The sequence below is a fragment of the Motacilla alba genome, chromosome 7 (assembly GCF_015832195.1).
Source record: "Motacilla alba alba isolate MOTALB_02 chromosome 7, Motacilla_alba_V1.0_pri, whole genome shotgun sequence".
NCBI lineage: Eukaryota > Metazoa > Chordata > Aves > Passeriformes > Motacillidae > Motacilla > Motacilla alba.
In genome coordinates, this window is record NC_052022.1 from 24,614,815 (window position 1) to 24,631,757 (window position 16,943).

General features: G+C 43.3%; 1 protein-coding gene across 18 annotated transcripts in view; it reads left to right on the plus strand.

The window, feature by feature from the left end:
* Positions 1 to 4,871: 4,871 nt before the first annotated feature.
* The window catches only part of ABI2 (abl interactor 2), a 65,612-nt gene continuing 53,540 nt past the window's right edge, over positions 4,872 to 16,943 (plus strand). For 5 of the 18 annotated variants that reach the window (XM_038142961.1, XM_038142970.1, XM_038142964.1 and 2 more), the window contains exon 1: positions 4,875 to 5,089. In XM_038142961.1, the coding sequence (XP_037998889.1) occupies positions 4,973 to 5,089 (117 nt within the window). In that variant the 5' untranslated portion in view covers positions 4,875 to 4,972. Of the gene's footprint in view, positions 5,090 to 16,943 lie in introns of all 18 variants that reach the window. The other 13 variants (XM_038142975.1, XM_038142981.1, XM_038142971.1 and 10 more) reach the window with 7 other exon arrangements.

Consider the following 16,943-nt stretch of genomic DNA (forward strand, 5'->3'; position numbering starts at 1 on the left):
GAGTTATGCAAGTACCTAAAAATCTGAACTTTAATTTCAGGAAGAAACAAAGACCTCAAAGAATGGTTCTGACTGTTGCAGCTGCTGCAGACCAAACTTGAAAATGTGAAAAAAGCATCAGTAGGTCAGTAATAGTGAGCCACAATCAGTAGTTCAGAGAGGATGAATTTTTGTATGTGCTGTGGTGGAACATTAACTACCCTTCAGTGGCTCAGTGACCATATCAGACCTTACCTGGGGTATGCCATGGGGTCAGGACAGAGTGGAAAAGGACTGACAGTTGATCTGGGTTAGCATCTTAGAGAAGGAATACCAGCAGGAAAAACAAATTAGAGCTGTTCTTTCCTCCTCTGTTCCCTGAATGCTTGTCGTTTGATCCCTTGGAAGGAAGCTGATGAGCAACTGTGCTTTGTGCTGGCCTCTCTGAGACCATTTGTTGCTTGTTTTCTTTTAATGTCTGAAATGTTAGATAATTTTTCCTATTTGGCTTGACCTCTTCCTTCCGGGGAGCGTACCTCCCCTTGTACTGGCTCTGTCCTCACACAGTGCTCTGTTGAAAGAAAGTTCAGCAGAAAACTAGAAAAAAGCTTGGGATTTGGAATAAGATGTGCCCTCAAACAGATGGTCTGAATCTCTGCAACATGCCCTGCTTCTCTCTGGAGGTGCTGTGAGGTATCAGATGTCAGTTGTGCACTAGATGGTTCTGAAATAGCAATGTTAGGGCAAACACTTCCTGAGATGGAAGCTGCTCTCCTACCTTTGTGCAGCCAGCCTTTTACCCAGCAGCAGTTTCTCATAAGCAGAGAGGTTATCTGTGGTTATAATCTTGATTGCCCAGCAAATTGCTGAATGCCTGAGGAAGCAGGAGGAGAATGTGCAGCTTCAGGGTGTGTGGGTTTTTCAATCTGGTTTACAGTGAGCACTGGAGATTGAGTGTTTAAGATGCCTTGAGATCCTGACACTATTTGTTGCAGTATTGGACAGCTGCATTCTGTGCTGGGAGGCCACCCCAGCATTCTGGAATAGCCATGGGAGCTCAATAAAGTGCTGTTTGCTTCAGAAGCTTTGCATTATGCGACTGGCAAAGGCTGGCTATATCCAGGCAGAGGCAAACCCAAACGCTATGTGAAGCAAGCACGAAGACTGTGTCTCTGTTGGGGCAGTGAAGGTACATACTTCAGTTTCAGACTATTTTCTTTAATTGCCCAATTCTCCTTCCCTCCCTCACCCTTCCAGTAAATGCTACCTTCCTCCTAAAGGGGACGGGCCTATATATATATATCATCAGGACACGTGACCAAAACTTTGGTACCAGCATCCTTTGTCCTTTATCCAGCTGCAAATCTGCTCAGCTCCATGTGATGCTGCAGCACAGGGATTTTCAGCTTTTGTTCTGCTGTTTACAAAGAGTGAAAAGATAAAAGGAAAAATGTTCATAAAACTAGAGCACAGTTCTATAAAGAAGTGAACTGAAAATCTGCAGCAGGATCTGTCCAAGATCTGACCTGGTCATCTGTCCAAAGAAGATCTTTACTTGCAGCCCTTATGTGATGTGCTGTTTAGTTCTCTGTAAAGCAACAAAAATGGAAGAGACTTTGATTGTGATTTTTTTTTACTGTGTGCAAAACATAGGTGGCCTTTGAGGTACCCCATTATTACTTTTCTCTAATAAAGAACTGATGATTCAAACTGTACGTGTGGGACACCCATGCAGAGTGCTCAGCTCAGGATTGCATGTGACCAATGGGTTGGCTCATCTGTGTAAATTTTTGTGAGGAGAGCACTCCCTTGGGTGATTGGCAGGGCTAAAACCCTGACATGTGAGAGAAGTTGGAAGAATAGTGGTTTCCCTGTGCTTTTGGATCTTGATCTCCAATTTAAAGTCTCTAAACTGCTTGCCTTTCTATTTTTTGGTGACCGTTTGAACAGTACCTTTAGGTGAAAATGTTTTTGCTCCTCAGTCTTGAAGATATCGATATAAGGGAAAGTCTTGCACAATAGGATTGAAAAAAAAATGGAGAAGTTACAGTGTGTAATAAATTAGGGCTGAGGGAATGTAAAAACTTGAAATTAGTTTAGCACATCACTTGACAGATGGGAAGTAATTTATGTAAATTTAGGGAAGTGATAGTTGGATTCAGTTGGTCTAATTTAAACACTATTTCTAATTATTTTTGTATGTATACAGAGGATTATAGGATGGCCATTATTCTAACAGAAGGGCTCTTCATGTTTAAATTTAAATCCATAAATGAGTACCCTATTAAAATGTAAACATGCTGTGATAACAAGCACCTCATTATGCAGACAGGTTAGTCCAGCTACTCTGGTGAGCAGCTGTGTGCATGTATTTCAGATAATGCTGTTTCTTATGCCCTAAGAACCACAGGCAGAGCCCTTGAGAGGTCAGGAGGTGCCTGACCCACAGGTGGGAGCTGCCTGTAAGGAGGCTTGCTGATGTTGAGTGCAGATCTGACAGCAGATGAGCTCTCACAGGTTTCCTCTGAAAGCAGGCCCTGGTGGCACCCAAGGGCACAGAGAGAAGACACAACTAAACAATTCCCCCTCCTTACACTCTGGTGCTGCTAATCCAAGTTTAAACTCCTAACAGCATCTTTGGAGAACCTTCTCCTTTACATTTTGACAGCTCTCTCCTTTTGCCAAGAGAAAGATCACGTAGGTTTACTGGGGAGCTGCCAAATGACAGCTTGACTTCACACCTGAGAAGCAAATGAATGAGGAGAGAAGGAAAGCCTCAGCCTGCCTCCAGCCTGGCACAAACGCAGAGTCTTGGAAGCATGGGCATGAGCAACCCCTGGAGCTGCAACAGCAGCAGCAGATGTGACACGAGCAGAATCCAAGCTGAAGCTGCAGTGGAGGAGGGAGCATGGGGCCTGTTACCAAACTGCAAAAGCATTATCCATCAGCTGCATACCCTGGGGGGAGGTGGAGGCCTGGCCATGGATGATTCTTGGAGGTGTGGGCTAAGGCTTGGAGCTCCACACTATGCAGCAGCCTTCTTGAGTTGATTTGGCTGGCTTTCCTTCCTTGAGCCATTGCGGAAAAGACCGCTCCCTCAAGATATGCATTAACAATCAGCAGGGCAGCTGACAGCCATGATTCATTCTTTAGCTACCCCAAACCCAGTATTTTTGAATGTGTAACTCATAAACTCAAGGTTTATAAACTCTTTGGGTAGAGGGCACCAAGAATGAGGCTGCATAACACCTCTTTGCTCCTTGTGGGTTTAGGGCAGAATGTCACATTATTGTGGAGAACTGCAGGCAGCCTGATTCCACGGGTGTTCAGGGACCCCATGGGTGTTCAGTGACAGCGCAGGTGCTCATGAGCAGTCGCCTCTCTCCTCCCACAAGCATCATGGTGAGGTGTCTCTGGCAGAGTATTCTGTGGTTCATAAGCCTTTTTGTGAGAGTAAGACTATTACAGCTACAAACTGCCCTTGGCTGTCTAACTGCCTGTAGAAAAGTAGAAGTTGTGAATTTCAGACCACATTTTAAAATGGCAGGAAAATGCTTTGCATATGAGGGTTTTTGCACCAGTATGATGAACACTGTGACTGACTCATCCTTCATATGGGAGAACTAAGCAAGCTAAGAAGAAATGACCCTCAGGGCAGGGATTTCTATTTTATTTTTCTTTCGAGGGGAGAAATTTCCAAGGTCTGGCCCCAAAGACTCCTAGTTTGTTGACTGACCCCACCAGGTGTTCGCAATCTGCAATTCTAGAAGTCAGGCATATCTAGCTGGATGCCTTCGCAACAGCAGTCAAAGCCAGAGAACAACTGTTCCTGTAGGACCAGAGTGATGCCCAGGTCCCGCAGCGCTGGATGTTCTGGGGCCAGCTCCCCAAGTGTCTGTAACGTGAGCGCTGCGAGAGCGCCAGGCTCCTGTACCAGAGCCTGGGCTGCACCGCACGGGCAGCAGGAGCTCTGTGGAGCCTCACGGGAACACGAGGTGGGTAATCACAGCTGCAACTCATTTCAAAGGGACAAATGAGCTCCCCTGCAGAAAGCTGGCATGCTTCTGCCGAGAGGGCTGGGTTTTCTTTTTTTTTTTTTGGTGGGAGAAAGGTTACTTCTAGGTCCAGGTGGAGGAATTGAGTGGGAAAGCCTTGCACACTCCTCGGAGGGTGGGCATTTTCTTCACAGTTCTGGACTGACTTCCCTGGGTCATAAAGGCCGTCAGTGTTGAAGCCGGGAACTGGCCAGCAGAGCTGACTAATGGCCTCAGTGCAGTGCTTCAGCCACGCGGCTGCCCTTCCTCTGTTTCTGCTGACCCTTCATTGCGTGCTTTTTATGGCAAGGCTGGAAAGCTGGGAGTCCGCCCTTCCTCAGGCCGCTGTAGAACAGCAGCTTTTCAGAGAGGATCGGCACAGAGGGCCCATTTTGTTCTTCCTGCGGCGATCGGCGGAGCCGCTCAGCGGCGGCGCAGGAGCCGGGGGCTCTGCCGCTCACGCGGCACCCGGAGCGCCCACGGCTACGGGCAGAGGTGGCCGTAGCCCTGTGCTCTGCGGGGCACCGCTGCCAGCGACCCGCCGGCGAGGGAATTAAGGCAGAACGATTTCAAAGGAAGCCGAGAGTGGCCGAGAGGCGCCCGGCGCAGTTGTTTATTGTTTCCCGGGACAGCGCTACCGGGGCCGCCCGCGGGCCGCGCGCCCCTCCCCCGCCCCCGCCGGAAACGCCCCCCGCGCGCTGCCGGCACGGAAGTGGGCGCGCGGGGGGCCGCGCGGGGCGGCGCATGCGCAGGAGGCGGCGCGCGGCCGCGCCCCGCCCCCGCCGCGGTGGGGGTCTGGCGCGCGCTCCGTGCGCGCGGCGCGAGGCCGGGCCCGGGCGGCGGGCGCGGAGCCCGGGGGGGCGGGGGGAGCGCGCGCAGCGGGCGGGGGGCGCGGGGCGTGCGGTCCGTCGGGCGGGCGGGCGGTGAGTCGGGCGGGCGGTCGGTGAGAGGATGTGAAGATGGCGGAGCTGCAGATGCTGCTGGAGGAGGAGATCCCGGGGGGGCGCCGGGCCCTGTTCGACAGCTACACGAACCTGGAGCGAGTGGCCGAGTACTGCGAGACCAACTACATCCAGGTGCGCGCGGGCCGGGCCGGGCGGGGCAGGGGCGCCCTCACGGCCGGGCCCGCGGGGCTGCCCCGCTCGCCGGGCCCGCGGCCGCGGGCAGCGCCGGCTGCTGCAGCCTGGGCTGGGGGGGGAAAGCTGCTTCACCTCCGGCGTGAGCTACCCCGGCGTGACGAGGCGCTTAAATATGTAATTGATTCCTAAATTGAGTTCCTTCCACTCTGTGAGTGAATCTTTGTTCCAGATCGTGTCTCTGTCCCCCCTTTCCGTCCCCTCCGCAGATTCTGATCTGCTTTGCTGCCGGCGCCGAGGTGATGTGATAAACCGAGGGCACGGCTGACTCCTGCAAATGCAGTGTTGGTGCCTGTTAATTTAGAGCAGAATGACATAGGCTTTAGTAGAGTTATGTCTGTCCGTTTGTATTTCCCTTCTCGAGCAGGACTGTGGAATTCCATGGGAAGGGCAGCTACCAAATGGTCGGTGCAGGATGGAAGCGTGATGTAGTAGAGCTGGTACAGAATTAGGGAGAAAAAGATGAAGTGCAGGTGCTACCGCATAGTGTGATGTTTGCGGTGACTGCTCTAAAGCCAGGCTGGTGTTAGGACTCTGCTTTTTTAATTTCTCTGTCTAGTGGAAAGAAAGGCAAAATATTCTCGGTTTAGTTTGGTAGTAATTATAGGGCCAAATGAAAACTTTGCCCCCAAACACAAGAAGACCCTAAGACATGTCCGAGTGTGCAGGAGAGAAAGGTAGTGGGGATGATGTGGGTATGTGGTGTCAGTATTTAGAAAATTCCAACGTGTCCCAGAATTGTTTTTGAATTCAGTCCCCGAAGGGCAGGGTGCTTGTGTGCTTCCAGAGGGCAGCTAGCGATGCGATCTGTGCTGAGACTGTTCTGTCAGTGAAAATGGGAGAGACTGTTTAACCTGAGGCAGAGAATACTTAGAATGTCCATGTATAAAAGCTCTCACTGTTTCTTTTGAATTGCTGAATGACCACCTGTCCTTTAGAGAGAAGACCTTGCGTATTTTGGGTCATTTACAGTAAAATGATATCGATCTATTTTATTATGTAATAACACTTCTGATGTTGAATTAGCATGACTTGGGGTTTTCGAGAGACGTGTTGAAATCTTTACTTACAGTTGCGACCTGACATACGTGTGTTTAAATTTCTGCTTTGTTGAGAAGTGATTTTTCTGGAATATGGGAGAGGAATATTAGAAGGCAGAACCAGATAGAAAGAACAGCACGTAGTTGGGTTTTTTCCCTTTGACTTTTTTTTTTTATTCTTTGTATAAATTAAAGTTTGCAAATCTCTACGGAATAGATCCACTTTTAATGTCTTAATGAAAACTGCAGAAGAGGACTCCAGCCTCTTTTGTGCAAATAGAGGACAAAAAAAAAGATGGTTATTGCCCCAGACAGCACACACTCCATAAGGACAGTCTGGGATCACAGGAGATGGATACAGACAGATGGTGAATGAAGGAAAAGAATGAGGCACTCTTGGTCAGCCTGGTGGATTCTGACCACCACACAGCAATATCTGGACTGTTGGCAATTTATCCAGGCATCATGGCAACACAGAGCTTTAGGGGGAGGTGAGAATTAAAGAACGAAGTTGTGTTGTGAGCATTGACTGTGAGGTGCAGTGTGGGTCACAGCATCAACATGCTTAAATTTTTAAGGAAGTGGGGAATGGAGACATCAGCCAGGCAAAGAGCTCTGGCTTTTGGAATGCTCTGAGACATGACAGGGCGAGTTTGTTGTGGAGAAGAGGTTCAGTGTGAGGGGATTCTGGATTTAGTGGTGTGAGTGCCCTAGTAACAAATCTGTCAACGAGCTCGCCCCACCGTCACAGTGCCAGAGCCACGTAAACTGCTGCACCAGATCTCTGTAAAAAGCTGATTTTTTCTTCTCTGCAGGAGGGGAATAGATTAATGGTAATAACTGTTAGTTAATTGGATATTTGTGGTTTTGCTTCTAATAATATTTATTATTCCAAAGTTGTTACGTCTGAAAGAAGTCCAAATTATTCTTGAATTTTTGGGAGAAGATGGGTTTGTAAATGCTCTGAAATGCATGGAAGAGTAATCATCCAGAAAGTCATGTAACGAAGATGAACTAATTCTACTGTAATCCTGTAGTATATCACTGCTGACAGAAGATTTGTTGTGGATAATCTTGAGATCTAGGGGAGGCTCAGAATGTGACTGAGACCAAAGTTTAGCTGCAAGATGGTAGGTGCTGTGGTGATGGAGACGTTGAAGGCCCTTCATTGGCCTGTATTATCTATTTCAGTAGCCAAGCCACTCCCTTTCTGTGCCAGTTGCTGCTTTGAAGTTTCATTGTCCAGTACAAAAACTGTTGCAAAAGCCAGTGAGGCACAGGCCAGTGTAACAGAATTTGAAATTCAGCGCTAAAGTGAATGGTTTTTTCCTCTTCTCCTCCGCCCAGCAACATAATTGCAGCTTCAAAATAATTAAAATGTAATCTCATACATGAGGAAATTGCTAGTTCATAGTAGTAGAGCTGTGGCAATTGCAACTCATTTGACTTCTGCTTATGAAATGAAAAATCTGTTATTAAAAATTTAGTCAGTGTTTATCCAAATTATGATTGATATGTAGCTCGATGACTTTAGTAACAGGGAATGTTACATAAAATGTTATATGGTAGTGTATCAGAGAACATCAACTTTACATTTTGGGAAAAAATATAGGAAATACAGTAAATGGACCTGCAGCAGTGAAAGGAAAGACTGCTGTTTGGGGGGGGAAAAGGCTCTTCATGTCAAAAATGTCTTGTTCTTCTAATAACTTGGAGAAATCATACAGGTTTTTTATGTCATGCTACTTCTTAAAGAGAAGGGGAAGAAAAGCTTTTTTAAGGAGGGTGTTTGTGTGGTATCTGAGACAATGTCAATCACAGGATAAATTTTGTATGGACTGTTCAGTGCTTTGTGTACTAGTGCTGTGTCCTCTGTTACAAGTTCAGTCTCAGTCTAAACGTGCAACAGAGTCATTCTATAAAATTTGATTTTTTGATGCACTTGGTATTTACAGTCTGCTTTGGTTTATCTGGTCTTTCGTGAAAACCAGTAATAGTTATATTGGGCAGTGTGTTGTGTTTACAAAATTTTCATTTTCCTGCTTAATTTTGTTCAGGAGTATCATCAAGAAAATTTCTACTTATGATAGTATAAGTAACAAGCCCACACAGTTATGTGACTTGCACATTTTGTTACTGAAATACTGACATAAATTCCAGTACTGGCTTGCCCTGTTAAGTTTCTTTGCACTTTTCTTGTATAAGTCTATTCTGAAGTAATCTTTTGTTCGTTTCTCATTATCATTGCTCTTTTTAAAAATCAGCTTTTTGTTTTGTGTAGTGCATGGGGCTTTCTAGAGTAACTGAATGCTTGTGTCTGTAACACTTTGTTGAAAGAGTCAGAAAAAATTACCAGGTGGAGATATTTCAACTTGCAAGTGTTTGGTGTGCAGGGATTTGAAGTGGCAGGAGGTCCTTCCACCACAGCATGCAGAACTGAGGGAAAAGCCAAGCCTCTGTCCTCTGCCCAGTCTTCAGAAGGAACCTCTGATTTCTTGGATCCAGCTGTGTTGGCTGGGTTCTTCTGAAAGGCTCTGTATTTTTTAGTTATTCAGTTTTATTATGCTTTACTTGTCAGCTCTAGAGACTGAAAAGGAAGAGGGAGCTTCTGGTTTTCCTCCCTTCATAGTCTTCATGTTGTCATCACTGTTTGCATTTTAAATACAGAAACACTCTTCTGGCGTTTGTGAAGGGTAGGGTAGAAAGAAGATACTTTTTCTTGTTCTTAGTAATCAATTCATCCTGCTGATTGCCAGAAATAACCTGCTTTCATTCCTGCAGATAGCTTCCTTTAACTAGACATAAAGGTGAAAACTACTTGTTTCTTGGTAATTTTACTACAGCCCATAGATCAATGAGTTTCATAGTTGCTTTCCACATATCTGTTATTTTTACTTAGATCTCATAAGCAAACCCAAGTGGCTGGAGATTTGGAAGCATCTTCAGTAGGCTGAACAAGAGAATAAGGCATCTGTTAGCATATTAGTTTTAAATTACAGGAATGGTGGTCTTTACAAACAGCAACTTAATGGTTACAGCTTTAGTGATGGCAAATTGCCATGGTTGCTTGTAATGACTGGTACCAGCATATAACTTGTGTAGTTATACAGGGAATTGCAGGAAATATGATTTTATAAACAAGTTCAAGAATGATCTCTCTTCAATTTACTGAAGATGTGTATCACCGTAACAGAGGTTACTGAGTTAGATTTGTAAAATCTGTTTAGTTATCAGAAGTGTGAATATCAGAGGAAAGTTGTTTTTGCTTTTTCTGTTCCCTAAGCTTGTTTATTGTATAATCCAACTTCACTGAAGGGGTGATTAATCTTAGCACTGATGGAACACTTGTTCTGCGGGCATGAAAGTGGATATTGATTAGCTCCAGTGAATATTAGTCCAGAAGTTCAGGAAGATGATAACGAGTTGAAACTCTAAGAAACCTATGAAACAGTAGTAGTGAATACATGGGAACTGTGCTATACTGTCTCACTCCTAAGTTCAGTGAATATTACATGGATATATCTTGTCCCTCAGCCTATGGTAGAACTTCATGAAAGCCGTGTGATTTTAAATTTGAATATGCAGTGGTGGATTAAACTTGAAAGTCAGCAAGGTGCCCACCAAGCTGTTCTCTTACTCTCAGTCCTCAGCTGAGCAACAGGAGAAAGTAAGGAAGAAAGAAACAAACCAGCTCATGGGTTGAGTTAAGGACAAGGAGGTCACTGACAAATTACTGTCGTGGGCAAACCACTCTCAGCTTGGGGAGTATTAATTTAATTTACTGCCAATTAAAAATAGAGTAGGACAGTGAGAAACAGAGTCAAAACTAAACCCACCTTCCCCCAGCCCTCCCTTCCCAGGTTCAATTTCACTCCTCCATTTCTAACTCTTATATTTCCTTCTTCTCCAGTGGTGCAGGGGGACAGGGAATGGGGGATGCTCTAGTACATTCATATCACTTTGTCTCTGCTGCTCTTTCCTTCTCAGGAGTTTTCCTCCCGCTCCAGCACAGCCTCTCTCCAGTGGGGTACAGTCCTTCACAAAGTGCTCCAAAACACTTTGGAGCACAAATACCAGGTCTTTCCCGTGGACTGCAGTTCTTCATGAATTGCTCCAGCATGGGTTCTTCGCAAAAGCCTTCAGTCCTGCAGGAGCAGACTGCTCTTGTGGGTGCCCCCCAGACCACTGTTCTGCCCAAAGCCTGCTCCTGCATGGACTTCTCTCCATAGGCTGCAGCTCCTGGCAGAAGCTTGTTCTGTGGGCTCTGCAGCTTCTTTCAGAGCATATTCACCTGCCCTGCCGTGGGATTCTCCATGGGCTGCAAGGCAATCTCCACTTCAGTGCCTGGAAACGCCTCTTGCCCTTCCTCCTTCTCTGACCTTGCTGTCTGCAGGGTTTGCGTCTTTCACATTTTTCTCAGTCCTCTCACAGCTGCTTCACAGTGGTCTTTACCCTTTGGTGAATGCATTGGCACAGAGGTGCCACCAGCGTGGCTGACTGGTTTTTGCCAGTGGTGGGGCTCTTTTGGAGCTGGTTTAGAACTGGCTCTGTCTCATGTGGGTGCAGCTCCTGATCTCCTCTCACAGAGGTTGCTCCTGCAGCCACCTGGCTACCACTAAAGTGGCTCGTTAGGTTTGGGAACTGCAGTGAGGATAATCTAGAACATGTTTCCTTTAAGTGAGTCAGTGAAGCTGGCAAAGTTGTTGAAGAATTTATCACTTAACCAATCTACTTTCCTTTTTCATCACCTGTGCTGTGTTTTGCCAGGAAAGCTAATTTAATGCATTTATTAGTGCCACAAGTTCAACCTGGAGTTCAGGAAGCGCTGGATTGATCCTCTGTTGAGTGGGTATGAAAATAGCATGAGCCATTTTATTAGTGGTGATTGGAGTTGCTGGTGGTAAATACTGTATGTGTAGGTATGAAAATAAAATTTGTAAATATGCAAGTTGCTAATATAAATGCTGTAACGCTTAATGTTGGTTACAAGTGGCATTCTAGTTGTTCCCTTCTATAGTTTATTTTCAGACTGTGGTTATTGAATTATATTGATCAAGAATTTTAATTCAGAGTAGAAAGCTTCTGCATCCTACAGTTAATCAGCGCTCTGAAATTTATTGTCCATTGCTTGTGTTTCACTTGAGTTTACAGTTATTAATCTTTGTGGCTTAGTGCTGAGGCAGAAAGTGGTGACTATGTAAGGCAAGAGCGTCTCCAGTCAGTGCTTTGAGCAAGTGAAATCTTACTCTGTAGTGTTCAGCAGAATATTTTCTTGATTAAAAACATTGATTTAAATACCATGTTTGCAGCAGATTTATTCAGTAGATTCTATGTTTAGAGGCTGATGGCCCTTTTTCTTTTTAAAATTTTGTTTGAAATGCTGTTTTCACACTTAATTGCACACCTGAAATTGACCTCTTGCTTAGTAATCTAAGTTTTGTAAATTTTGTGGGATATCCCTACCAGGAACTTCAATCATTGGGCTGCTTTATGAAGCAAAACTCCTTGTCAGTAGGTGAAACGTCATCACAGCACACTAAATTTAGGAGCATTTCCTCTTCTCAGGGCTCTCACTAGTTAGGTTGGCAATTGTTTCTTGAAGTGAATGAGCTGATATGTTTTTGCAAGTGAGTTGTGTCTATTTCAGTGAGAAATCTTAATTTTCTGTTTCTAGGTGCAATGACTAAGTTGCTCTGTCAAATTTTAATTTATATGCTCTGAAGTATAGACTCTGTAGGTGCTATTCCATTTTCCTGTAGCTTATTTCCCAGAAGATGTAATATCTATTCTTAATGGTATTTCAGTTTGAATAATAATAAGCGCTTGCCTTATTATTACTGGTGTAGTGTTACCATGATGAAGTTGTTTTATGCTCAGTGAAATGCAGGGTTGTTTTATGCTCAGTGAAATGCAGGGTTAGGAACAAATATTAGTTGGTCTGGGGTTTTAGTAGCCTGTCTGTGTTGGTTATAACACACAGCCAAAGCTAGCTTTGTACCAACTCATAAATTTACTATTTTTTTTTATTAAAAACTCTTCTAAGTAAATGCAAATGTTTTTATTAGGGTGTTCTGTAACTTTGTTGTGAATTTCCTGCTGACAGGAGCAGTGCCATTGCTTTGCTCAGGGATGGGGGGAGTGTAAAGTGAGGGAGGAGGAGGGAATGACTGAGGCAGTGAGCTGTTAGATGGACCATTTAAGATAAGTGAGAAGTTCATCAAGATACCAGCTATCAAGCGTGGTTAATTTGAACTTCGGTGCAGCAGCAGTGCTGCTTTTTGAGCCTGAAGGTCTGTAGTGCAAATGTGAGATGTTTCTGTGGCCCCCTGTGAAAGCTGTGAGCCATGGGGCTGACACTTGTTCAACACGAGAGGGTTGGTACACATAACCTGTGGGTAACGTGGGGCTTTCGCAAGCGGAAGCAGTGCTTGATTTTCTGTAGAGTCTGTCTCATACAACAACATCTCTTCTTGCCACTGCTGGTTTTGCCAGATAGGAATATACCACCTTAGCTGAAATGGTGTTTCTGAGTCTGATCTCTGTTCAAACACAAACTTTTAGTGTGTCTAACAAACAAAATGTACAAAGGCATTTATTACTCGGTAGTCGCGTGAATTCAAAGCACACGGATTTGTCTTGATTCGCTGTAATAATAATGATAAAATAGTATGTGTTCACTCAATATACAATGCAGATTCTCAGTTATCTTTAGCTGTGTCCTTTATACTGTAAGTTTGAGCAATGCTGGCCATTGCAGCATTTGTAATTCCCTCTAATTTTTTTAACTAGATGGCGACTTTGTAAGTTGGCTTGAGAAGTGGAACTTGTTCATAGCCTCCTATGTAAGGCAAAGTGTATGCTGCAGGTTGTGGAAGTTTGTTGTCTATCTACTTTTAATTGGGTAAAAACCACAGGTCTGCTGCAACTTGTGGGAAATGTAAAAATGTTAAATATCCCAAATTAAATGGCTATTTTGAATTAGCTAACACACATTTATCTGTATGGAGGGTCTGTGGAGAGACAACCCAAAATGATTTAGCCAAAAGGAGATGAAAAATAGTAAAAACAAAAGTCAACCTCTTATCCCCCACGCTGCTAACAGCAAAAGAAGAGGCTGAGGTGGATGACAGGCTTCAGAGACACTGAAAAATGCCAATATGAGCAGATGCTCAAAAAAGGGGTGGTTATTTTTGACAGAAAAGTAATGAATTATAGGATTATTCAAATAATATTTTGAAAAGTATGAACTATGTACACTGGTTTCCCATTTTTCTTGGGTAAAGTACAGGGATACTAAATTAAGTTTGAGAGGTAATGCTACTTAATCTATGGAATTATTGCTGTGAGCTAAGGCTTAGGATTTAATGGTATTCTAGAAAGGCTAGAGATTTTAAATAAATAATGAGAATATAAGCAGTTCTGTCTTTTCCTTTCATATTCTTTTGCCTTGCATTTATTCCATGATGGAGTTTTATGTCTCTTATTTGAAGTATTTTGCACTGTCCACTGTAATTCATTTCATTGGATTATAGGGGATATTGCTTCTATTTAATACTGTAGTTTCTGTATCCTGAATATGATATATCCTGGATCCTTTGAAATGCTTTTTGCACAAATTGGTGTTGGATTTGCCTTCCAAGGAGAGGGAATTAATGTGTTGAGTTACTCATGTCAATTTAATAAGATCTAGATAAATTTCATTTGTGGGAAAGAGAGCTAAAGGTTTTTATGTGATGGAGTATATATGTGTGTGCTGAAATGGTGGTAGTAAAATTAATGGGCTTTTTCCACCATGACTAATAACTAGTGAACTCGGAGTGAAAGGAGTTGCAGAGAAGTATGAAACTGTGACAGTACATTTATTTGTTATTTATGATAAATCAGTCTGCAGTGTTTTGATATAATCAGTTTTCTGACTTTATTCCTCTGTTAGTGATCTCAGAAATTAGCCTCAAAGATTTAGACCTATTGATGTTTGTGTTCTTAGTGGTGTGATGTCCATGAAGTGACTCTGTCTCAGAAGGGGCAGAATGATTGAGCATGCAGAATCTCTGGATCAAAGAGTAGTGTGTAATCAGCCTAAATTAGTGAGGATGTTGGTTTTGCAGCATTTCTATCACATTCTGAGTTCACTGTCGCAAGATCAGTCCATTCCTGAAAGAAAGAGGCAATTCTTTGACTATATGTGCATCTGTATAAATTAATCAGTTTGGATAATAGAAGGTAGAAAGTTATCAGTAGACTCTGAATCCCTATTACTTTTGTCTGGTGTTGATAATAATCAATTTAAATAATCTCCAAACTGAGGACACTTCTATAACGACTTCATGGAAGGAGTTAATAGAACTATTGTAAATCATTCCCATTTTATTATCTGCTTAAAATGTACATCTTGTATTTTCTAAATTTATATGCAGTCTTTACATTTATTGGAGTCAGTAATTCAGTATGTGCTACAAATACATGCAGTTTTGATGTGTGGAGCAAGAGTGAGGGGTGAGCCTCTAATTTTTGTTGTTCTCATTTGTATACTCATCTGTCCACCAAATGCAGGTCCTTGGAAACAGAGCTTGTTAGAGCTTCTTATAGATGTTTGTACCATTTTAAGTTTGTACCCTTCATCAAAGTATGGCTTGTAAGTTGTACTCCTTATGCAAGACAGGCTCTTATGAATTGTCTCATTCAGTCACCAGTTGGATAATTAATGCAGAATTATAACTTATTTAACCATTTATACACATACAAAATAATTCTTTCATTAAAGAACAAGTGGGGAATACAGTGCCAATAATCCACTTGTGTCTGTAAAGGCTGTGCTTAAAAGTTCTCCAAAGAGAAGGGGATTTTCCCTTGTTTTCTTATGATGAGCAGAGGTTAATATTTTCCATGTGTTTTACTTTCCTTGAAATTTTCTTGGTTTTTTTTTAGTTGTAGATTTTGTTAAAGACATAGAGAAGAATGAGATTTATTTGCTGCTGGTAAAGTCTCAGAGTATACATTTAACTTCTTTTATAGGCGGTTGTTTTTGGTTTTTTTTTTTGGTGTGTGTGCTAAACAGGTAAGTGCCTCTGCACAGGCCAGATCCCAACTTGAGCAGGCAGCTTCTTCTACCTAATTCTGCTGGTTTTGAGTAGCACAGCTCTTATGTGATGTCCTATCTAGACCTTGTACTTCACAAACCAGGGTAAGTACAGCTTTTGTGTACAAACAGTGGAAGGAGTTTATTTTGGTCTGGATTCCATATGCCCTTAAGGCTCTGAACACAGTCCTTCAAGAATTGTTTGCATGGTTTTCTTTGACTAACTGTAGGGGGAATATGAGTGGTTTTTCCTGACTTTTAGGGACAAACTGTTCAGTAAAATGACTGGACGATGGTGAGTGACACAAGAAAATCCAACCGCTTGTGTCTAGGAAGGTGGCGGATTAGAGGTTATGCAGTTGGTAGGTCCTTCTTCTTGAAGGAGGAGAGAATTGCTTGTCTGAAAAGCAGCTTGAGAATTCATGCTTTCTCTGTGCCTCTTTGTCTTAAAACCTAGGCTTCATGTTATGAAACTCTTCAGGATAGTTTTATTTATTGCCATGGCTGGATGGATGGAGAGGTGATATTATTTAGGCATGTCTTGTCAAATGAACAGGTCATTCATGCAGCACTTTTAATTCACGAGGGTGTAGAGAAAACCCTTCTTTCAGATGGTAGTAGAACTTGCTGAATATATAGTTGTAACAATCTGTTAAGACAGCTTGAAAATGAGTTCACGTTAAAAAGAAAATTGCAAGGCAAGAGAATCTTTTATGACATAGAAAAAGCATTCAGCAGTTGAAATGTTCTTATTTTTGTCATTTCACTTCTTTGACGTTTCTATTTTTGTGACAACAAATTGCTGAGAGTTGTCAGAAGAATAACATTAAAATTTGGTGAATAAATGAAGATTGAGACTCAGTCTGTGTCATAATTATGGTGAAAGTAAACACAGTCATGGGGATTCTTCATATCCTCTATTGGAGCATAAAACTGCTGTGAGAAGAGTCTTACGTTCTTTCACAAGTCTGCAATGCCACTTACACTTCCATGGTGGAAGTTTTCACCGCTGCAGTTTGGTGCCGCGCTGCCCAGGTGATGCTGTGTCACCTGCGTGCTGTGACAGCTGCTCTGCTGCGCGCAGTGCAGGTGGGGTGGGCGGCCTGCGGCGCTGCATGCAACACGTGCGGCCTTCGGGAGGTGTTCTGGGGCTGAGAGCTCTGGCCCTTGGGAGAGTTCCCAGCACGTGGAAAGCTGTCTGCTACTGCTCTCGTTAGAGATGGTGGGACTTGGCCTATGTGGGGAACAGCATGATAATTCCTAACTGCAGGATTAAAATGACTCGTTCCTGAAATACTGTCACTGAATTTGGATTGCAGAGCAGGAAGGGTTTCCCCTATTTGAGACAACTGTAGTCTGTATATGGCTTTTCTTTGAAAATTGTTTGAAAAAATTGACTTTTTAAACTGTTGCATTTGAAAAAATTCATTATTACTTATTTTGTTAGCTGAGGAAAATAATGTATTAATTTACGTCATGAAAATTCTGGTCTTGAGTTTTACTGGGTTACTCTGAATGTGGCTGTTGTAGGGGAAAAATTGCAGTACATTTTTATCTTCTGCTGAGATGTCTGTGACTGATGGTGTCTTCTCTGTCCAACATGAATGCTTACCAATCTATACATATTGAACATACTAAAAAATCTATAAATATCGGGAAAAAAAAGATGTTTAAT